Raw genomic sequence first — 22,836 nt, forward strand, 5'->3', positions numbered from 1 at the left:
CTCAATTTACAGAGGCACAACCGGTACCAGGTTTGTCAGAGGCTAAAATTACTGGGTAAAATGGGGCTGAAGACTGGCAGAAGAGACAGAAGGAGTGTCATCAGCATATACCTGATCCCAGTTTTGGTGTGTATGGACATAGCAAAGAACTGCACTAACATGTTGACAGCTCCCAGTCTAGGACTGCGTGTCAGCACAGAATACAGGCTGGGGAGCTCAGATCCATGTGTGCACCTTCTGAACTCCCACTATCACTTTCCCTAAACTGATTCTGCTTCTATCTACCAATTTTGTAAGAAAAAAAGTTTTCTCTGTACATTGCTTTACCTGGGGTGGGAGGAGGGCAAGGAAAAAAACTGCTTTAATCTCCTTCAGTCTTCAAATTCACCTTTATTTCTCACCTCCCATGCAGCACACACTGGGAAGGTGAGAAGCTCACAGGCTGGTGTAGCTCACTGCCTTTGCCTGCAGAGTTCCAGATATTGTTTTGTGGTTGCTCAGCCTTGGCAGCCTGAGCAGCTGTCATAGCAGGTACAGATCCCCTAGCTGCTGCTTGGCAGTGTTGACTTTGATCTGCTCACCTACTGCCTCCACACCACACACAGCTGCAGAGCTTGCACTCAATGGGTGCAATCACCTCACAGCCATGCCATGTCCCCCTTCTCAATGGCCAAAGAGAAGCATACGAAGTTTGTCCTGCTAGTTTCTCAAACCTAGATCTTTCCCCTTGGAAGATCTCACCACTACTCTTTGCAAAAGCAACCAATCGGGTTTATGCTGCGGTGGCTGCCCTCAAACATCAGATTTCAAATTAAGGCTGCAAAAAGGGGGATCTGTACAGGATATTCCTGGGGAGTTATTAGCCCTGTTTAAATAACAGCTTCACTTGAACAATGCTTTCTAAACCTGCAGGTGCAGCCAAGTACTTCAGGACCCTGACATGAGCCTTGGAGCAGAGTCCTACTCCTAGTTGCGCTGATCCTTCTGTGGAAATGCACTGAAGCTCCCAACACATTGGTGAGTACATGTGTGTGACAGGAGGGAGGAAGGGTGTCTTTCTGAGAGAGCTTCCCACTTTCCCACAGGAGTCCTGCAGACCTTGCTTAGAATAGCCTTTTCCCTGCTCGCACAGGCAGCATTGCTTGGGGTGGGGAGAGGCTGGGAGGCCCCAGCCTGCCTTCATCCTGGCACATGTGGCTGCACGTTAGAGATGCTCTTTGAAACTAGTCAGGACACCACTTGGAGGGTCGCAGGGTAATGTGCTCTGGTATGGAAACACAAAGGTAAAATAATTGTACTTATCTGTAGCTAATTGTAAGGTAATTGCAGCTAAGATATCAAAAACACTAAAGGACAGTCTTATGACTAAAGGACCAAAGCAAAAGACAAGAGTCTCTCTGTGTCCCTCTGCCAGAAGCTTTCCTATCTGATGCCAGACACAGCATGTAATTCTGCTGTGCCTCAGTTTCTCCAAGTAGAAAACAAAGGTACCATACTGACCTACATCTACACGAGGCTTAATACACTAATGCCCATGACAGGCCTTCAGAGTCTCCAGTGAAAGGAGCCATAGATGGATAAACTACAAGTTACTAATGTTCTTTCATCTGAAGGAGACTGAGATGAGAGGAATGCTACTGGCTATAACGAGCACCGTCCTGTCAAAGAAAAAACACGCAACTGAATAATTTATCCAAATATCACTGTATTTTTCTTACTGCACCCAACCAATCTTGCCATTCCACTCCGAATAACTCCTGTTACAATGACAATGGTGTTGCTGAGGACTGGGACATTACATTACTTGTTCCTGAATTTCTGGCTGAGACCTTGGAAAGCCATTGCATGAACACAGCATTCAACTGCAGCCAATACTCACAAGGATATCAGTATTTTCAAAATAGTTCCTCCAGTACGGCCTGATCTTCCTCTGTCCGCCTATGTCCCATACGTTCAGCTTGAAGCCTTGAGACTGTACGCTTTTGATGTTAAAGCCCTGGAAAGAGCAGAAACAAAGCCACATAGAGCACAAACCTGAATGGCTGGATCATGTTCATGGGCAGACACCAACACCTTATATATCCTATGCCTGCAACATGCAGCAAGATGGGCCAGGCAGCCACAAAGATGGATCAGCTGTGGGAGAGGCCCTGGCAAAAGTGAACACAGCAATCAGTTTTGCCAGTGTTCTTGGGTCAAGGGTTGACGCTGTCATGGCTACAGAGACGTATGATGCAGTTAGGGCCCTGCGAGGGATCAGCAGGGTGGGTGCAGGAAGAAGTGGGAGAGCTGCAGATAAGGAGAAAACAAGGGCACTGTGAGAAGCAGGACTGAGCTTGTGAAAGCTGAGAAGACAGTCCCAGCTAACATGAAGCCAGAGGTCTCAGCTCAATTCGACATGACACAGCTAATGCTGGGCTTAAAAGAGCAACAGCTGCATGTCTGAAGGGTCCATTTCATCAATTAGAGCACCAATTGAAAGGGCATTCAAGTAGAAAAACAGGATGTGGCGTGGGCTGGCAACATGCTGCCACACCACCCAGGGGACTGGGGCTTGGAATCGGGGTGTCTAGGCTGTGAGCTTTGGGAGGCAGCTGCAGGGTGGAGGGAAGCATCTCCCATAGCTCTCTAGCAGCCTCCTCTGGTCAACACAAGGGACATGCTGTGGTGCATCTGATGGGAGACATTGCTTGCCCCAATCCCAAGGCTCAAAGAAATGGGACCAGAGGCATCAGACAGGGAGTAATGGAATACACAGGACCCTTGGAGCTGGCTGGGTGAAAGATGCAAGGAGACAGGGGCTTGCCCAATGCTGCAGCACCCCCTATACATGGCCCCTGTTTGGAGAAGACAACAGGAACAAAGTCTCATCCATCTAACCCTAGCATGACCCAAAAGCCTTCTGCAGAACTCCTTGGCACCCATCTACTTTTGCACTATCTGACAGACCTGGCCTGATGCACTCTGGCTGCTTCAGGGAGCTTCCTCTTATGCAGATAAAACACAAACTTAATGGTGCACCAGGCTCCAGTTTGTCCCCCTTTTACTGAAATACACTGCTGAATCATTAGTGCGTTGTATAACAAGGCAGGTGGGACCACAAGAACTGCCTTGGGCAGGGAAAGACCTTCCTCACCTGTGTTGGCGTGATGTGGCTGATGTCCTCAGACGCCAGCTGTTTCAGGAGTGTGGTCTTGCCTGCATTATCCAGTCCCAAGAGGAGGATTCTCACCTCCTGGTCTGGGGTGCTTTTCAATTTACGCAAGATTGACAGTAAACCCTAAATCCGCAAGAGAGATGGTAGCTGTTATTTCCCCCTCTTACTGTTTGCCCCCACCATGCCATGCCCTCCTCCCTTGAAATGGGTTCTGTATGGCAGTGAGTCCCATGACACCCTGAACCCCTTCCTGCAGTCCCTATTCCCATTTCCTCTTCTTCTCCCCCCTGCTCCAATTTTCCTTCATCTCAGAGAGCATCGACGAGGTCTCAGACTGCACAAATGTCGCTCGGTGGGGTGCACCAGTGGCTGCATGGCGCTTGTCACACAGCTGTTTAGCATTCCCTGCACTAGGAAGACAGTGCCTACACATATCATGTGTAGGACCTGCAAACCAAGTCCTTGTGAGCTCTTCATTATCTTCATCAGAGGGAAAACCCCATTAATTTAATCACCTTCCTAGTTAACTGCAGGTTACTGTGTACCTGACAGAAGTTCTTTTCATTGTAACTCCCTGATCATCTCAAACCCCGTTTATCTGTCTAAAACATGCCGGACCCATGGGGCACGTGCAGTTCTGATTCTCAGGATGTAGCACTTAACTATCTCAGATCACCACACATCCTCACTAAGAAAAGCACAGTGGATTTCAGTCATTAGCCAGGCTCATCTCTCTGAGCTGACAGTATCACTCAGGATTAGGGAACAGAATATGCAGGTCAGCTCATTTACAACCGTGCACATTACAGCAGCACACCCAAGCTTTTGCCAGTGCCACCACTCAGAGACCTGCATCTCTCTAGACTGGCTGGAAAAATATTCTGGATCCTGGCAAGAAACCAAGAGATACAAATCACCCCGCTGCCACCTACCCCTCGCTGCCCAGCCCAGCCCCACAGGAGAGGGGCAGTTGCAACCAAGGGCACAGCAGCTGCCTGGGTGTCCTTGGACACGTTGCCATGCTGCTCTGCACCCCCCTGCTTGGCAGGGATGGCTCCTTGGAGCCTGAGCAGCACACACCACACTGAGACCCAGCCTGGGGACAGAGATGCTCTTGCAAGTAATTTGCCTCAGCAAATCCAGGGAGGAATACACCTACAGCCCTTTCTGGAGCCCTCAGGACTCCTGCTCGGTCTCTCCCAGACAGTTCCCATGTCCTGATGGGCAATGGCAAGGCGTTTCTCTTCAGCCCACTAAGATCCAGAGCTGGGAACAAAGTTCAAGTATCAGCACAAACCCAGGCCTACGGGGGCCCGTCTCTCAAGCTTTTTTGTACTCCCATTTGCAAAATGGAGACAATGCTTCTTGTGGACCTGCAAGGCTGAATCAGTTAAATGTCATGAAATGCTTTGTTGCTATGAGGAACTACACCCACTAAATATTCCTGCTGGGAGCCAAGGACTATCTGAGCCATGAAGGTTGCTCCCGGTTCCCTCCAGATCAGGGCAATCGGAAACCTGTCCTCAAGACAAAGAGCCGCAGGACATGGTACAACTGTCACCACTGCAACGTGTCCCCCGTCTGCAGCAGAGCCCCCCTGCCGACTCCTGGGGAGCCCAACTCAGCCATTTGGAAATCACCACTTTCAGTCGCTTGTCACATCGTTCTGAGATGTGGAATGCTTTGGAAAGGACGCAGTGCTACAGGTCACGATGCCAAAGCTTTCAATAGAGCAGGATAAAAACACACTGAGATTCAAATGCACGTGAGATTCAATCCACCTCTTTAAGCATTTTTGATTTGCAAGTAATTTATCGGTTTTCTATTTAATTACCAGACACAGCTCAAAATACATGCATAATGTGTAAGAAAAGGGAGAAAAGAAGGAACTTAGTAAAACTGGGTTTCAAGGATATTGGTAGAACGTTGCAGGATGCCACTGTTGTTGTGCTTTTAAAAAGCACTGTGGAAAGCTGAGGTTCAGAAATCCATAGCTTGCACAAGGAACAGCAAAACTGCAGTCTTACAGCCCACTAAGCGGGCTCATAAACAGGCTGGTAAAAAAAACCTGGGAATTTAGGGCTCCTTCACAGATCTGTTAATCAGGAGTGGACTCTGCTTGATAGAGGGTGCTGTGCCTGCACAGTGCGGGCACAGTAAATCCCCAAACTGCTTTTAGCTGAGGTGTACAGGCCTGTAACATCACATGCTGAGCCCTGAGGGAGCAGATGTTCACAGCTGGCTCTTGCCCATGGGCCCGTAGCTAATGAATTTGAAGGGCCGTGCTCAGTGCAGCCAGTCACTGCAAGCCCTCCCAACCCAACAGCTCATCTCCCCGGGTGCAGGGCCCAGCCCGTGTTCTGCCCCCATGCTGGTGTGTAGTTCCACACATCTGAGAGAAAAGGAATAGCAACAAAAATATCTCTAATGCTTACTTGTTTACATGCATGTCCTAAGTGCCCTTGACTTCATTAAAAAACACAAGTTTAACCGCATGACTAGCAACACACATTTTCTTTTCACCTGCAGTCAAATTTACAGTTGTGTTTGTTGGCTTGTAAATCTATGGATTTCAGCTTGGTGTGGACAGACCCCACAGGGAAAGGAACTCTAAAATTCACACATTTTCCCTCCTTTCCAACAAACCACTGAATTTCCCATTCTTATGGGCCTGACCCAAAGCCAACACACACCAGCCAAAGTGCTACTGCCGCCTTCAGAGAGCTCGGAATCAGGCCCTATTATTTTAGTTTATTGCTCACAGTTAAAAAAAGAAGCTGTTGAAATGCTAATCCTATTCACAGCACCACTTGCTAAGAGCAGAGCAGCATATCCCAGAGCAGATCAGGATTAGGAGCCTTTATATTTCAGAATTCAACTCCAAAATACTGAGCGCAAAGAAATGTATTACAAAGTATTGCTTATCTACCACGGAGCAATTCTCAGGGGTCAGGAAGAGGAACAGTTGTAAATGTTAATAGAGCTTCTCCCATTGTAGACAGATGCTATTTCTGGGCTAGTATGACAGCCTACGAGAAAACGATCAGCATCGTTCCATATTCTACTCAAGTGACACTGCTGCATGGCTGATCACAGGATTATCTGGGGTAGCCAATAGAAGAGAGGATATATATAGAAATAAAAGTATTCTCTAAGGTATAAAGTAAGCTGATTTAAAAGGCTGGAAGACAAGCAAGCCAACACAGAAAAGTGGACTTTATTTCAGTAGCTGCTGGCATAGGTTACACGGTCTGTATACACAACTTAAGAGACAAATAATAGTACTGGCTACTATGATTGTTACTACTTTGTGAATATTATTTAAAACTTGTACCCAGCATCCTCCATTTAGTTACTGAAGATTTAAGACTAAAAAGAGCTATCCACAGATAGGTTTCTAGTGTTTTTATTTTTTTCAACTGGTCTTACGAGCACCCTGGCTAGGAAGACAGAAAGCATTTCCTGACAGCTTAGTAGACTGGAAAAAATAACCCAGCCGAGTTCCTTGCTGCATGTCACTGCTATGTGGGACAAGCAACCCTTACTGTGCATACACTGATGGACAAGCATCTCTCCGCTTGCAAACACAATGCTGAAACATCTTGGGCTGATCAGAGTCAGAAAGCAACCCCTTGTTATTGACAGGAGATGTCACGTAGAAAGCCGTGAAACGGGAAAATTCGGTACCAAGAGTATGCTCAAAAGCAACAGGAGAGGAGCAGGCCATTGAAGTGAAGTAGCAAACAAACGTCTTGATGCTGAGACTTCACCCACAGTGAGGAGGGAGGACACCCAAGACACCTGCCTGGCAGCCAGGCCAGCAGCACTCGCCCACTGGGGTGTCCAGGGTGAGGAGCAGGACAAGTCTCAAGCAGGACGGTGGAGACATTCGCTGGCTGAGGAGCTACAGAGACAACGCACGGGAGTATAAGGGCAGCGTGTCATTTGCACAAAACTAAGCGGACTGCGGCATCTGTAAGAGAGAAGGGAACTGCAGACGCTGTTCAGATAATGAGCAGCACAGCGTGGCAGCGTGCAGCCTTTGAGTAGGGCAGCCATAGAGAGCAACTCAAGGCTGGGCACAGCCAGCCAGCAACTGCTTCTTGGTCACCTCTGGGTTAAGCAAACTATGTTTTATATCAGATCGGCTTGTTTAAAAACATCTTTGTCCTTGGTGGAGAGGGTTTTCTTTACAAGCACCATGAGGAGACAGACTGATGGGGTCAGCAACGAGGACACTGCATTTTCCAGACAGTGAGTGGGGGCATACAAAATGAAAAAAAAAGACTCCTGACAATTACTATGAAATCAGAGTGGGGCATTAAATTCAGAGATGCAACTAAATGGGCAAGAGCACTCATAAACACATCGAGCATGAAAGCAAAGCCAACCATCTTATTAGCATCCTTCAGAAAACAGGGATGTGTGGTTTTATGAAAGTATATCATTGCTAGGTTTAAAATACCCAGTGAATTATCAAAGGACTTTCAGTTATAGCTGCATGCAGTAATCCTATTCTCTTAAAAAAAAAAATACAGACATATATAAAAATACAGTGACATTTATAGTCCTAGCTAAGGGTTTTGTGGGTTTATTCAGCTTTAAATCCATGCTGTATATGGGTCTTTTGAACTACTTGATGCATGTAACTACATCCTGTACCACAGAAGCCGCTGAAAGGAAGATTCACTTTATAGGCCAAAGCAAAAATTGGTTTGGGACAAACAGAGCATTGAGATAATCTGTTTAAACATTGTATCAGATTGGCAATATAAAGCCATAATGGAAAGAACAATTTCCCCTTGTACTGAGGGCTGGATACACAGGGCATGGATAAAGCACAGCCCACAAGCCGCTGTGGAGCACAGTTGATTTCTATTAGTAAAGGGAAGTAAATGTTTTCTGTTTATCAGCCACAAAGCTCAGATAATGAATTTTAAATAAAACCACCCTCAGACACTAGCAATTGCTTATCTACTAGATGTGGATATTTACCTAGAACCAAATAAATTCATGGAGATGCAATACGGCCACAAAGCTCAGCACCTCAGCCTGTTGCTGTGGCCACATCTCCCCACCCTGCACAGACACCCTCCTCCCCACCGCTGCAACCACACGCCACTTGTCTTCACCCTCAAGGTCCTTCCCAACCAAGCCTGTTTGCTGAGGAGGTGATGGTTCCTGTCTCCCCGCAGTTCATGATGCCCCAGCACTGCCGAGCTCTGTTCTTAAACCTTTGTCCCTTTCCTACACCCAGGGGAGAAACTTCACAAAATATCCATAAAACCACCCCGGGATTCTCCCGCTAGTTCCTCCTCTGCCACACCTACAATCCTTGATGAGGTTTAGGCGGTGAACATGACAAGTTTGAACCTGTCTTGGGCTCTCCTTGCTTCTATTGCTCAGTTATCTCTCACCTGAGACAGCTGTACTTCCACGGTGTGGGGAACATCTCTCTGTTCTGCCTGCACAGCGCTTAAAACAGCTCTGGCCCACAATTTACTTTTAATTGAGCAACATGGCAGCAGTTCTCTGTTTTTAAAGAGTAAGTTAGAGGATGCACGTGATGGTTTCAGAAAGTCACACAGTAAAAGCTGCCATGGGGGAGGATGCGGGGCTTTGTTGAGCCAAATATCCAGCCTTCAGCAGTGGATATTTGAGGCTACATTCCTTGTCCAGGGTGCAATCCTATGCACTCAGAGCTGGAGGAGGGGAGTCTTTCCTGACAACTGCACTGATTAGCTGGTGCCCTGAAGAATGACGTCTGATTACCTTTCTCTTCGGCTGCAGAACTGCAAATGTCACTAATGGTCATAAAATCACACAGTCTTTCAAAATACAACCAAAGTAAATTAATCTATTGAGCACAGTTTATTCAATACTTCTTACTCTGGCAAAACTCCCGAAAAATGATTTGCTTGCTGCGTGTCTCCACCATATGGAGCACTCAACACAGACTTTCTTTCCTGAATTGAAATCCAACATTTATTTGAGTCAAGTCACCTACAGAGTTCTTCCAGCTCAAACCTACTAACACAGTTTTCTGTCAAAGAGGTCGCACAGTACTTTCTGGTTTGGTGTATTAACCAATACCAGCATGAATCCTCCTTTCATTAATTAAAATCAAACTCCTCTGGTTTTAGCAAGTCTGAAGGAAGCATTATGCCCTCTGCAGAGAAGAGCTGATGCCCAGCACCAGACAACGTCAACAGCCTTTGTCTGGTTGCAGAACTTTTGCAGAACCTCGCAGTCCTGGCGAGTTGCTGGTATACTGCCCTATCTGCAGGTAGTTTCTCATACCAACATCACAGTAATTAGTAAAATAACCCCCAAAAATTACATGGAACTGTACTGGGAATCTAAAGCAGTAAGGCACTACTAAAGCTCTTGGAAGCATTATTTTTTTTAATGGGGCCATTTTAAATAGAGCCTTATTGCCAAACAATGAGGGACAAAGGAAGAATCCTGGGCAGTAGGTACACCTAGAGCAGGCAACAGATACATGCTGGTTTTGCTAAAAACATGAACTCAAGACCAGCAGAAAGATGCCTGACTATGCATTTAGCTATGCTGGTATTTCATCCTCTCCACCAGGTCTGCCTAGTGTCAGCTAGACACTCCATGACTCAGTTTCCTCCACTAGAAAGCAGGGCCATGCTTTGACAACCCTGATTCTGACATGATGATGTCATCTTCAATCAACGGTTTTAGAAAAACACTGGCTATCCTCTGGCCCCACTATCTATCAATAACATACCATCTCAGTAAAGATTGTTATTACAGTGACGAGGAAGCCACAAGCTCTGCTTCACACAGCATTTCCTAAGCTTTGGAAAGCTGCATATCCTTTCATGTAGCAGCCTCCCTCTGCCCTTGCTGTGCGCCCACCACAGATGCTGCTTAACGGCGCCAAAGACTTCAGTGCTCCACATCCCTCATGCTCTGCAGTTTTATCGCTCATCTTTCTCTCTGTGCTCCACCTATGACCTTCTACCACCCCTGCCCCATAGCTGTGAGAAATGCTGGTATGCTCTGCAGAAGGAGACACTTCCCCTCTGTACTTACTCACTTGGATGAACACTGAAATAATTTAAACCTCAGCATTAACCCTCTTATCACTGGAGTTGGAGCAGTCAGTCAATGAAAGGGGTTTAAGCACTTCCCAATGCAACCGTGACATGCCAGAAACATGCTCACGGGCACTACCACGGCTCAGATGTCAAGCAGTGAATTGTTACATCAAGCTGTCTGGTTCATTTCTGACTGCTGACCCACACCCTCAGGCTGCCATAGCGGATTTGGATATATTCACTGGTGTTTCAGACAGTTTTCACCACTAAGGATTATTCTGTTTTAGTGAAAGTTGAGAATCTAGAGAGACAGTGCAGAGCTATGCAGTCCTCTGCCCAGCCCAGCCAGCCCACTGGGCACCCCAAAGTGCCACCCACCCTGCCCAAGAGGCTGCAATTCAAAAAGCAACTCCCAGAAATGAAAAACAGACAAAGAGGCAGTAAAATGTTGTATCAAGTAACATGAACACTGGAAAACACCCAGTCCGCCCTCTCCACACACAAAGCGCTCGGATAACAGCAGCCAGATCCCAGACTACACCAGCTTATCGGGACATCACAAGGCAGAGGCGCAGATTTGGCCAGCAGCAGCTGCAGGCCAAATGTGTCCCACAAAGCACTGCACTGCTGGAGGCAGCTGCCCTCATCTTTACAGCAGATGTCATCCTGTGATGGCTTTGGTGTCTGGTGTGACACGCTCCATCATCAACTGATCTAAAATAGAGCAGATCCCACAGGCCTTATCTCAATCTCTTTCTCTGTGGCCCAGCAGGTGGGGACGCAGCCAGAATTAACCCAGTGAAGATGAGGAGCTGCCTTTGTAGCTCTTGCTTATGCCGCCTGCCGTGCTGTCCACTCGCATGAACCCAGCTTGTGTCCAGAGGGCTCCTGGATGAAACACGGCTTTGCCCTTGGGAAAGCTCTTTCCCCATGGCTGTTTCCTTCTGCCTGTGCTCTCTGAGTGTGCGGCATTCTTTGCAGCAGCTCCCCAACCTACCACAGCTCTCACCACCCCTCACCTGGCAGCCCCAACTCTTCCTTCCAGTCCTGGCTGGAATCTGTCAGCATCCCACTTGTCCCATCCCAGCTACTCTGGCATCTAAACCCAAGTTGTTTCCAACACCCAAGTCCATCATTCAACTTTACCTCAACCTCAACTCAGAAGACACTACATCCTCACCACCCCGCCCATCTCCCAGCATTGACCTCCACCCTAATCAGATCCTTCGCTGCACCCAAGACCCAAATTCCTCCTTTCAGTCCACATTGCTCACTGCCAATTCATTCCTCCCAGTGAATGCTTCTTTCCTCCCCAGGTACTCTATCTCATCAGCATCAAAACTTCACTTCCAGCCTTTCCCATGGTGTATTCTTATCTCTTCTTTTTAGACTGTCCCTCATCTCCCCAGCCTCTGGCAGAACCCCCCAGAGCACACAACATCCCAGCAAACTACTCTAGCTGGCCCATGTTGACTGGGTTTTCTCCGTGACTCACCAGTTTGTTCATCCCACCCAACCGGCAGGTTTCTTTCTGGCTCTGAGGACTCTGCCTCAGTCCAGTCCATCCCTGAACACCCAACCCCTTCATCCAGCCTTTCTTTGCCATGACTGAACTGCCCTTCTAAGGCAGTTTGTCAACAACCAGCCCTTCCACATCAGCAAGCTCTCCTATAGCCAGGATCCAAGACCTTGGGGTGGCCACCTCCCACCTTGGCTGGATTGTCCAGTGTCCCTTCACAGTCACAGAAGCTGCCAGGCCCTCCATGGTACTCAGCCCCTGAACAATGTCCTCCATCCTCGTCAGGTTTCTCCATCGTTCCTTCCCTCCTCAGGCCAAATGGGCCACTGCCACCCTGCACCCTCCTGAGCACCCAACGCTCCATCACACCTTCAGCACCTTGACTGAATCAACTCTGATGTAGCTGAAGATGTCCCTGCTCATTGCTCGGGGGTTGGACTAGATGAGCTTGAAGGTGTCTTCCAACCCAAACAGTTCTATGACACTATAACTCCAGGCAGGCTGATCTTCCCTCAGCACTGCCCCCCCAAGTCCCCTAACATCCTAAAGCCTCCCAGCCCCTACCAGGACTCAACTCAACCCCATTCTTTGGGTCCCACATAGCCTCCAGCTCCTGACAGAACCCCAGCCAGGGCTTCCCATGGCTGGAAGCCCCAAATTTACACTGTCCCCAACCCTAGCGGCATCGTTTTGCCTAGGTGTCCCCAGCCCCCGTGGACCTAGGCCCCTGTGCCCTCCTGACTAGAAGCTGCTGTCTAACCAGGTCCCTGGTGCCCCAACCCCTCCACACTATCCCCCGGTGGGCAACCTCAGTGTCTGGGATCCCAGGCCTGCCAGATCCCCCAGGTGGCTATCACCAGCCCTCATGGTCCCAGGCTTGCCAGATCGCCTCCCGTGGATCCCGTCCGGGCACGGCGGCCCCATGGCCCGCGAGATCCCCGGGTGGGTGTCTCAGGTCCCACGACCCCACGCTCCCCCGGGGTGGGCACCCCCGGCCTCAGGCCTGCCGGGCCCCTCAGGTGGGCATCGCCGGCCCTCCGCTGCCCGGCGGGCCCAGGCTGCCCCGGGCCTTCTGCCCATCCCGGCGGGCCGCGCGTCCCCGCCGCGCTCGCCCCGGCGCCCCCCGCCCCACTCACCATCCTCTGCGCGGCCCCGGGGTTACCATGGGCAACTGCGTCACACACACGCCGCCGCTACGTACGGCGTCAGCGCTTCCCGCCGTACGTACGGAACGTGCCGACGGCGGGCGGGAGGGGCGGGGCTAGCTGCGGGCCGTGCCGCTAGGCCCCGCCCCCTCAGCCAGCGCATGCCTACAAAGGGCCGCCCTGGCGGGAGGGGACGGGTGCGGTTGTGGGGTGTTTGTGATTGGCGGAAGCTGTCCACGTGTCGCTAGGGCCGCGTGGGTGAGGGACCGGGGGCCTGCAGGTAGCGCCAGGTGGGGCCGCGCCACGGCGCGCGGGGCGGGAGTGCCGTGCCGGGCTGCGGTGCTGCCGGCGGGCCGGGTGCGGTAGTGCTGCCAGGCGCCGTGCAGCACCGCGAGCCGGGCCGGGCCGGGCCAAGGGACGCGTGCAGGGTAGCGCCACGCCGCGCTGCACGCTCCCTACGCTGCTATGGGAATCATGCAGTGCGGTGCCACGCAGGATGCGGTACAACGGTGTGGGGGAGAGTGTGACAGAATCACAGGAGTGTGTCGTCGGTGTTACGGAGAACATGCAGTGCAGCAGCAGTGCCATGAGAGGGTGCAGTGTAGTGCGGGACAGTGCGGTGGAGTGCCTCAGGGGATGCGGTGGGGCTGTGCAGTGCAGTCAGAGGAGGGCGCTGTGCCACAGCGGGTACAGACAGCGTTCGGGGGGGGCTGCAGCACAGGCACTGGAGGGTGCAGTCTACTGCCATGGGGGCGTGCAGTGCTGTTGAGGGACACAGCACAGTGCAGGGGATGCAGTGACATGCTATGTGTGTGCGGGGGGTTGCAGTACAGTGCCCCAGCAGGGAGCACTCACAGGGCAGTGCCATGCAGCCTTGGGAGGGGGAGAGGGAGCTGGGCCCTGCAGTTTTGTGCAGCACAGTCCCACCCCAAGGAGTGCGTGCCAGGTGCTGGGGATACAAGTAGGGAATACACGTAGGGAGGGTGGTGTGTGAAGGAACAGCCTTGCTGTGTCTGGCATTCAGCTGCTAGCAGGGATGCAGGAGGCTCCTGGGCTCAGAGCTGCTCAAAGTTCAACTTTCCCATTAAATATAAACATGCTATGGTCTATGGTTGTTGCCCGGTTAACTGCTCCTGTGGCCACAGCAGCCCCACACCTGGCAGGCCAGCGAGGCAGGACCCTCCTGAGCCACTCTCTCCCCCTGCCCAGACCTGTGCTGAAATGGCCGCTGTCCCCAATGGTTTCAACATTGACACCCCACGCTGGGACCAGAGCACCTTCATGGGGCGCCTGAAGCATTTCTTCAATATCACCGACCCGCGGACCGTGCTGGTGCCGGAGGAGGAGCTAGACCGGGCCAAGGCCCTTGTGGAAGGCTGGAGGTGAGGGGCGGGGGTGCAGCTGGGGCAGGTGCCATCCCTCTGCCTGCAGCCATACCCAATCACCCTGCGGAGGGATGGAGGCGGTCATTCACAAGTGGGTGTGCTGGGATGTAACATCTGTTGGAGGTGGTTTGGGGGAATTTTATGCAGGCTTCTGGGAGCCTCAAGGTGGGACAAGTTTCCTCTGCCTTTTATGTTTGGTGCCCTGGGCTCCATGCCCTGGCAGCGCCAGGTGCCAGTGGGTCTGCATGACAATTGCCAACGGGCTCTGGGCTTGCAGGGCTGGGCTGGTGCCACCGGGAAGCACCCAGGAGCAGCTGCTCTACGCCAAGAAGCTGTATGACTCGGCCTTCCACCCCGACAGCGGTGAGAAGATGAACCTCATCGGGAGGATGTCCTTCCAGGTGCCGGGGGGCATGGCCCTCACTGGCTGCATGCTCCAGTTCTACCGGTGAGCCCCTGGGAATGCTGGGCCCTGACAGCCCACAGCCCCTCAAAGGGTCCCCAATGGCTGAGGCATGGCCAGTGTGCCTCCTCTGGGGCTGGCTGTCCCTGTGCCTGGTCCCCAGTGCTGAGCCGGTGACAGAAACATTGTGGGTCTTCCTGGCCCCTGGTGTGGCTGGGGACAGTCTGTCTTCACCCTGCGCTCTCAGCTCAGCGCTTCCCAGGACGCTTGTAATGATTAACGTGGCCAAGCCATGCATCACCTTTGCTCTTGCTCCATGGACCATAACAGCTGCCAAAACTGGGGACTAAATGTGCTGCCAGGCCAGGCTGCTACAGCATCCACAGCTCAGGCCAACGGCCCCCTGCATTCCCCTTCCGAAATGACTGCTGGGGTGTGAGCGATCCTCCCCAGTGCAGAGCATGTGTGGGACGGACACTGCTTTTCCCAGGGGATCCCCATCCCATCCCTGTTTGCTGGTGAGGTCCAGCCTGGGTGAGGCATCTTCCAGTGCTGCTGGGTCACCCTCTTCCCAGCCCATCTCCACCCTCCCACATCCCAGATCTTTCTCAGACCCACATCACTCTGTTTCCCCTCCTGAAACACCTCAGTGTCCCTGGGACACCAGTAGGAGCCCAGGTGTCCCAGTCAGCCCCAGAGCCACTTCTTTCCCTATGTGCCCCCTCCTTTCCACTCCCATTGACAAAGGCTTATCTCAGCCCAGCAGGGTGGCTGCTGCCTCACTAAGAGCTGCATCTCCCACCCATAGCTGAGAGCTCCACAGGGCTGGGCCCCCTTGTGTGTTCCCCAAAGCCCCACAGCAGCCAGGACTCCTGGGGTCATTTCTCAGCTCTGCCACTGGCTCATGGCTTTGTTGTGGTGCCTCAGTTTCCCTTGAGTGACACTAGAGGCATCTTGGCTGTCCCCCTGGCAAGCTTGGTCACAGACACAAGCGATGTATCTCTGGTGGCCCTTGGGCATTCTCTTAGTCCATTCCCTCTGCAGGACGGTGCCTGCTGTGGTTTTCTGGCAGTGGGTGAACCAGTCCTTCAACGCCATCGTCAACTATACCAACCGCAATGCCGCCTCCCCCATCTCGCTGAGGTGAATATGGTCCTGTGTGGGACAGGGACCCTCTCTGCCAGGACCCCCCTGAAGCTCCATAAAGACCCCTCATACCCTGTCTTGGGCACCAAAGGAACAGGATCAATGAGTTTGTTTTTTCTCTCTCTTATTTGGAAATTGCTGTCCAGGCAAATTGGGGTGGCTTATGTCATGGCCACCAGTACAGCCCTGGCCACTGCGGTGGGACTCAACCTCTACACCAAGGTATGCTGGGAGTGGACTGGCTGGGGTAGCTGCCCACATCCCCTCTCCCGCACTGATGCCATCCTGTCTCCCGCAGCGAGCGCCCCCCTTGCTGGCCCGATGGGTCCCCTTCGCAGCCGTGGCTGCTGCCAACTGTGTCAATATCCCCTTGATGCGGCAGCAGTAAGTGTCAGTTGTGGCCAGGGCGCTCAAAGGACCTGGCTTCCTCCAAAGGCAAGCCACTGGCAGCCAGGCTCTGGGGCTCCCTGGCTGCTCTGCCAGTTTCCCATCGTGGGAGCTGGAGGGAGCGGGAGGATGAGAGGGAGGTGAGCCAGGGTCCGTGCATTCATGGTGCTGGTTCTCTGGTGGAGGGGGTGGGGTGGGGTGGCTCAGCCTCCGCGTGGAGCAGGAGGGGGATTTTGGGGTGAGGATAGCCATTTTGTGGTCCGGGCTGGAAGATCCCGCAGACCCAAAGGCCTTCTGCATGTGATGATGGGAGAGCCCCAGTCCATGATGTCCTGGTGCTGGGACTCCCTAGATGAGGCCCATATATAGATCTGTGCCTGCTGCCTGGGATCCCCTGGGGGTCATGGCACGGGGATCTGGGGTGCTGTGTGGGGGACTGTCCCCTGGCCTGGCTGCAGGTCCCAGGTGGGTGTCTGGACAGCCAGACCCTGTTTGCAGACGTGCCCTGAAGATGGCAGCATCGGCTGGGCTGGGGACTGCGGCACCCCAGGGCACTGCAGCCCTGGGGCAGGGCTCCTGTGCCAGTATAGCATGGGGGGACCCCTTAGCACCCCCTCACCCAACTGCTGTGTCCTCCTCACGACCTGCCAGCCATTCCAGCCACCACTCACTGCTGCCTCTCCCCACCAGGGAGATTATCAATGGAGTGACAGTGACGGACAAGGACAACAATGAGCTCGGCCACTCCAGGGTGAGTCTCAGGATGGGGATCCAGGTCAGGGCATGGTGTGGTGGGGACTCATCCGCTGGTCTTGCTTGCAGAGGGCGGCGGTGAAGGGCATCGCGCAGGTTGTGGTCTCCAGGATCACCATGGCGGCACCAGGCATGAGTGAGTGTGGGGTGGGAGGGTAGGGGGACAGACTGGGGCTCCCCTGGGACCTGCTGCCTTGCCCCCCTCTGTCTCAGGATACCCCATGGGAGGAAGAGGGAGGGTGGCCCTGCATCCTGGGTGACATCTGGTCTCATCTCACTGATGGAGCTGGTCTCCTCATCCTGCTGCATCCATCAGAACCTTCTGAGCCTACTGCCCCGCATCCCCTTGCTCTTGCAAGACCCTCACTGTGCAGCAAGCCCAGCAGGAGGGATGGGAGCACAAGGACCACAGAGCATGTTTAGATAATGGATGGGGTTCTTGTGCCCGATCCCTGCTGTGAGCAAAGACCCAGCAGCTCCCAGCACAACCAGCCACTGCCACAGCCTCTAGGATGACGGTCCTGCTGGGGCAGCCCCATGGGCTGGCTTGTTGCAGGGGGCTGACCTCTTCTTTCTGCACCTAGTTATTTTGCCTGTCCTCATGGAGCGGCTGGAGAAATTCGCCTTCATGCAGGTAAGTCCATGTTTTTCCTGCCGCAGTTTTCCAGCGGGTCCTGCAGTGCCTCAGCCCTGCTCCTCAGCCACCAAGATGCTGGGAATGAAATGGGGGCATTGCAGAGTCTGGCTTGTTTTGCCCCGTTTGAATCACTGGTACACCAAATGTCTCTCTGGTGACATGGAGAGGCTGCGAGAGGATGGCAGGGATCAGTGGCTTCCTGGAGGTGTTGGGCATTCAGCCTTGTTGAGGGGAGAAGTCTCTCTACCCTGTGAGCAGGGCTTGCAGTGAGCCTGGGGACTCACTCCCTGCTCTTCCCTTGCAGCGGATCCGGGTGCTCCATATGCCTCTGCAAGTGCTGCTGAGCGGGGCCTTGTAAGTATCTCACTGCTCAAAAGGCTGTGGGTGCTCAGAGCGTGGCTTCCGTGGGTGCCTGAGCAGCACTCTGGGGCTGACATCCCTGCAGCTGGGGGCGCAAATGGGCTGGGATCCCCAACACTTAACACTGGCTCTTCTGTGTCCTGCAGCCTCCTGTTCATGGTGCCGGCAGCCTGTGCCCTGTTCCCGCAGACATGGTATCTATCCCACTATTTCTCCCTCCTGTGCAGGACCTTGGGAGCCTTCCTCCTCCCCTGGCTCTTCTCTGCCCATCCCACGAGAGGCATGGTGGGCACCTCAACCCAAAACAGTGTCTGTCCATGTCTGCTGGTGCCCTAGGCAGCAGGAGAGCATGTGCCTCCCCTGCTCTGTTCTGGGAGCAATGGGACCCACAGTGCCATGGGCAGCTCTCTGCCCCCAGTACTGGGGGTAGTGGGTGCCAGGGATGGGTGCTGGTTTTGGTGTGAGCCTGCAAGATCCCAGGACTGCAAGGGACCTTAAATGGCAATTGGGAGGGAGGGTGGCCTTACTGGTGATCAGGGAGGAGGTTTACAGATCTCAGTGTCTGTCTCCTCTCCCCACAGCTCCCTTGCACTGGCTGACCTCGAGCCAGAACTGCGCGACAGCATTGTGGCCAAGCACAGGGACAAAGTGCTGCACGTCTATTTTAACAAGGGACTGTGAACAGATGCTGCCTCAGTCTTTGCACCCCTCCAGCCCCCTGCCACCACCAGCCCTGTCCCCTGAGCAGGGCTCGGGGGCGTGGTTGAACCAGATCTGCCCGCCCTGGCCCAGAATCATTTCTGCCAACTCCTTCCCCCAGAGAGGCAGGATCTGGCCCTGCATGCCCAGCTTGCAGCATCTTGGCTTGTCCTGAGCCATCTTTTGCTGCCTGTGTCCCTGCCTCCCCACCTCTCTCGTGCCCTGGGTGATGGCTGCGCTTCCCATGCCTTCCTCTGGTCCTGCGTGGGAGGGATCTGTCTGCTCTGTCTGAGGATCAGCCCCACGAGGCATCAGGCTCTCTCTCCCCGGGCTCAGAGCGCAGTCCTATCTCTGACAGCAGGTGCCCTGCTATCACCCATGTCTTCTACCAGGAACCAAAACACATTGTTGCCTTAAACCACCGCAGTGGCCTCTTACCAAGAGCTGGATCCCGCCTTGGCAGGTGGGAAGGGACCTGTCCTCTCTGCACAGGGACCACCCCAAAGTCCAGGGACCAATGCTTGGACCATGCCTTCCTTGCTCTCAGGTTTTATTCACTTTTTGCAATTGCCACAATTGAGATAAATTGTTGTTGTTGTTGTTAAAAACAAATAATTGTTTTTAAGATCTAATGTTTGCAATCCCTTCCTCTGAGCACAAGAGCCAGCCATCACTGTTGTCCTGCATCTCACTGTCCCCAGTCAGACCAAGGCCCCTTTGGACAGGAGGAAGGAGTCATAGCAATCACAAAGTTATTGAGGCATTAATTCAGGTTCTGATTAGCAGCACTGCAAACAACAGAGAAGAAGATTAAAAAAAATAAAATGCAGTGATTGTTTTTGTTTTGTTTAAAAAAAAAACAAAACAAAAAACAAAAACCAAACCAGCTGTGAGTTCTGCTTTTCACTGGTCTCTGGGTGTCTGGTTCCCTGGGCAGGGCTCTGTGACGGACCGGGCACTAGGCTAAGGGTCTGCACAGGGACAGGAGAAGGAAGAGCCGTGAGGCTCTGCAAGGGCTGGCACAAGCCCTGAAGCCTTTGGGCAACCCATGAAGCCTTCACTGAGAGGCCGTTGGGGCTGTAAACAGTACTGAAGCAAGTGACAAAGAGAAGGTGACAGTGCTGTGCTCATGGTGACTCTCATCCCAGTGGAAGGGCTAGGGAGATGATGCTGGGTGACCCTTCTACACCCATGGGTGCTGTTTGTCTTGGCCAAGTAGCATTTGCATGATGCTAATCTGGGTCTGTCATGGGGCCTCTCCTACCCCAAAGAAGAGCAGCTTGAGTTTGCTGCAGCCTATTTACAGAGGAGGAGCCTATTTACAGAGTTCAGCCCAAGTCCTGGGCTAAAATCCTTGTTCTCAGCCACCTGCATCCAGGCTCTCAGCTTGTTGATGAACATCTCTCAGTGGGACAAGCAAGTTTCTAAGACGTTTGCGTGCTTCTAAGACATGGCTTCTCAGAGAGCCCCATGGCTCAGTGGATGGTCCATGCTGGTCTCTCCAGCCAGGGGTGCATGTCAGATGCCACAGGGCTGCAGCGTCCCCACATCAGTTGTCTGCCCAAGTGGAGACCCAGGGTCTGCAAAGGGCTTTCTGGTATTAACCACTCTACTTCTACAGAGAGAGCAGCCAAACCCAAGCATACATTTTGAAGAGCCAAGCTGTATCCACAGCAGGTTTGCTTCTGCCCAAGCTGCAACAACAGGCAGAGGATAATGTCTCCAACCACATGTAGCTACAGCTAGAAAGCTGCACAAGAGCTGTGAAATAATTAGTAGGTCAGCAGAAAATAGGAAAACATGTTGAAACTTGTGTATCTGTTCCCTGGGCATTATTTGATCTCTTGTTAATGCGCAGTTAAAATAGATAAGCACATGAAATGAAACAGATGTCACTCCTGTTGGGAGTGGAAAGAAGCCACAAGGAGACATCTCTGCTTTTCTTAAGCTCCTTAAGTCAAGCTGCTCTTGCCCTACACCCAAAACTGCTTTGAGCCCTTTCAGAAAGGTACCTGTAGCAGCCTGTGGTGTGTTTGAGTCCAAGGCACCTCTGGCAGCCTTGGAAGCACAGGGGTGCTTGTAAAATGATGTGCTGCACACCCTAAATGTGCTCTTCCCCTGCACATCACGGCCACGCTCTTGCTGTTGACCCTTCCTGCATTTGCAGGTCATGTGGCCAACGATGCCAGCGCAGCAGCCACATGAAGCCAAGGTTGGGACCATGCTGGGAAAGCCTCTGTGGTTTTGTCACTCCTTTTTCCTACCCCTAGCCATGCCAGAGGGGTGATGGAGGGAGGGGACCCCCTGAAAAGCTACTGACATCTTGCAGGACTTCTCCTCCGCCCCAGGGAGTGGGACATGGCACAGTTTGTTGCTCTTGGCCAGAGGAAGAGGGTTGCTCTGAGCCTAGAGGATCAGCAAGCCATCCACAAGCCAGACCTTCCCCTCGAGTTTATAGCAGTGGATTCTCTCTTCACATTGACATGGATTTAGGCCAGCTGACAGTTCAGCTCAGCGGGGTTTCTAGGTTGTAGCTGGAATCTCCCCTGGAGGATTCAAGTAATCTCAACAGCTCATGTTGCTCCAGTGTCAGGAGATGTTTGTTGCAAACAGTGCCTGCCTGCACTCCCCAAAACCACAGTAACTCCCCAGCCTGCCTTGACCTTGCTGGGAGCAGACGGGTCACAGCCAGCAGGTCCCTGTGCTGCCAAGGGTGGCTCTGGCCAGCTCTGCCTCCATCTCCCATTGCTCCAATGGGAAGAAAACTTCATTGCAAAGAGTCAGAGCTGGACTCATCCCTGTTTGGGAAGAGCTGTGACTGTTAATTGCTTTCCAGCGATTAGTCATACCTGATCTAGGCTTGTCCCATGTGCATTCGCTGCCTTCTCCCTGCTGTGCCCCTAATTTCAGAGCCAGCTGGGAACAGGAATAAATCTCCTTTAATAATTGTGCGTGGCTGAAATGTCAGTGCTTCAGTATGTTTACAACCTCCCTTCAAACGATAACCAGATCAAAGGTGTTGTGTCGGGCCGTGGCAGAGCCTGGGGAAGGGCTGGGAAGGCTGGGGGTCTCCTCTGAGCCATAAGCAGCCCCAGCAGGCCGTCGTGGATCACAGCTCCTTGCCAGCAGAGGCTGGTGAACTGGCTGCCTATGGAGAGAGGAGCAAGCAGGGTGCACGTGCAATAGGTTACCACATGTTAGCCCTCACCAGCGGCAGACAAGTGATCTGATCTGGCGGGGTTAGGTGTGCCCCAAGTACAGCCCTGATTGAAAAATGCCAGAGTAGGAGATAAGCTGCTAAGTCGATTATTTTTTTCTGGCTTTTCTTAATGTGTTATCCAAGCATCTGATAAACCTTATCATGCCAATCCAGCACAGAAGCTGCCTGGCATGCCAGGAGTGGTGGTGTGAAAAGCCACTGCATCAGAAACACAGGCCATCTCCCTCCAGCTGCGAATTAACCCCAAGTCCCAGTGTCCCCACTTCTCCTGGGGCTGCAAGCCCAGGTGAGGGACCGTGATGTGGGAACACACTGGGACCATGGCAGCAGATCCTCTTCTCCACAGTCCTCCTATAACAACGTGTGGCTGCCCACTGGGTGTCTCAAGGCCAGACCCCTTTTAGCACCCTGTCCATGTAGAGCTCCCCGGTGTGCTCCGGGCTCGGGAAGGCTGTTTGGATTGGGAGCTCTGTGGGTGCACTGGGGCGCAGGCTGAGCAGGGATCACAGTAACCAGGTGTGACCAGGTGAATGGGGGATGAGTGCCTGGCTGCTCTAGGGGTGTCAGGGAGGCTGTGGCATGCCAGAGGGTGCTTGTGAACCCCCTTTTTGCCATGCCCAGTTCTGCTCGCGGGGGTGCATTCCACTGGGGGTGCAGGACCAAGGGGCAGCTCCCCACACGGCTCTCCAGCCAGTTCCGCCACTCACAAGATGGCAGACCTGGCGCCATCCCAGGCTCCCTCCCCGGTCCGCCACACTCAAGATGGCAGCTCCCTGAGCACAGCCCCTCCTTGTTCTGCCCTAAGCGACAGCACGCCGAACCAATGGCCAGCCGAGCGGCGCACCGCCCGTCCAATAGGCGACCGACAAGGGCGGGGCCGGGAGCGGGGTGCCCCCTCGGCTCCCGTCCCGGGCCGCAGTCGGGCTGGGGAGGCGGGGAGCGGGGGGTGGGGGGG

General features: G+C 52.9%; 2 protein-coding genes across 6 annotated transcripts in view; one reads left to right on the plus strand and one right to left on the minus strand.

Moving 5' to 3' along the window:
- The window catches only part of ARL3 (ARF like GTPase 3), a 31,529-nt gene extending 18,508 nt beyond the window's left edge, over positions 1–13,021 (minus strand). For all 5 annotated transcript variants that reach the window (XM_080347426.1, XM_080347428.1, XM_080347425.1 and 2 more), the window contains exons 1-3: positions 12,883–13,021; positions 3,137–3,280; positions 1,880–1,996 (exon numbers count right to left, since the gene is read on the minus strand). In XM_080347426.1, the coding sequence (XP_080203552.1) occupies positions 1,880–1,996; positions 3,137–3,280; positions 12,883–12,885 (264 nt within the window). In that variant the 5' untranslated portion in view covers positions 12,886–13,021. The remainder of the gene's footprint in view (positions 1–1,879; positions 1,997–3,136; positions 3,281–12,882) is intronic.
- Positions 13,022–14,112: 1,091 nt separating this feature from the next.
- On the plus strand, positions 14,113–18,658 carry SFXN2 (sideroflexin 2; the record flags this gene model as incomplete). The annotated part of the gene is made up of 11 exons (XM_080347651.1): positions 14,113–14,273; positions 14,554–14,724; positions 15,724–15,822; positions 15,972–16,047; positions 16,124–16,209; positions 16,903–16,963; positions 17,035–17,101; positions 17,550–17,599; positions 17,907–17,956; positions 18,109–18,156; positions 18,544–18,658. The coding sequence occupies 11 exons, from the start codon at positions 14,113–14,115 to the stop codon at positions 18,641–18,643; spliced, it is 969 nt and encodes a 322-aa protein (XP_080203777.1). The 3' UTR covers positions 18,644–18,658.
- Positions 18,659–22,836: the final 4,178 nt, after the last annotated feature.

Source organism: Nesoenas mayeri (genome assembly GCF_963082525.1).
Source record: "Nesoenas mayeri genome assembly, chromosome: 7".
Classification (NCBI taxonomy): domain Eukaryota; kingdom Metazoa; phylum Chordata; class Aves; order Columbiformes; family Columbidae; genus Nesoenas; species Nesoenas mayeri.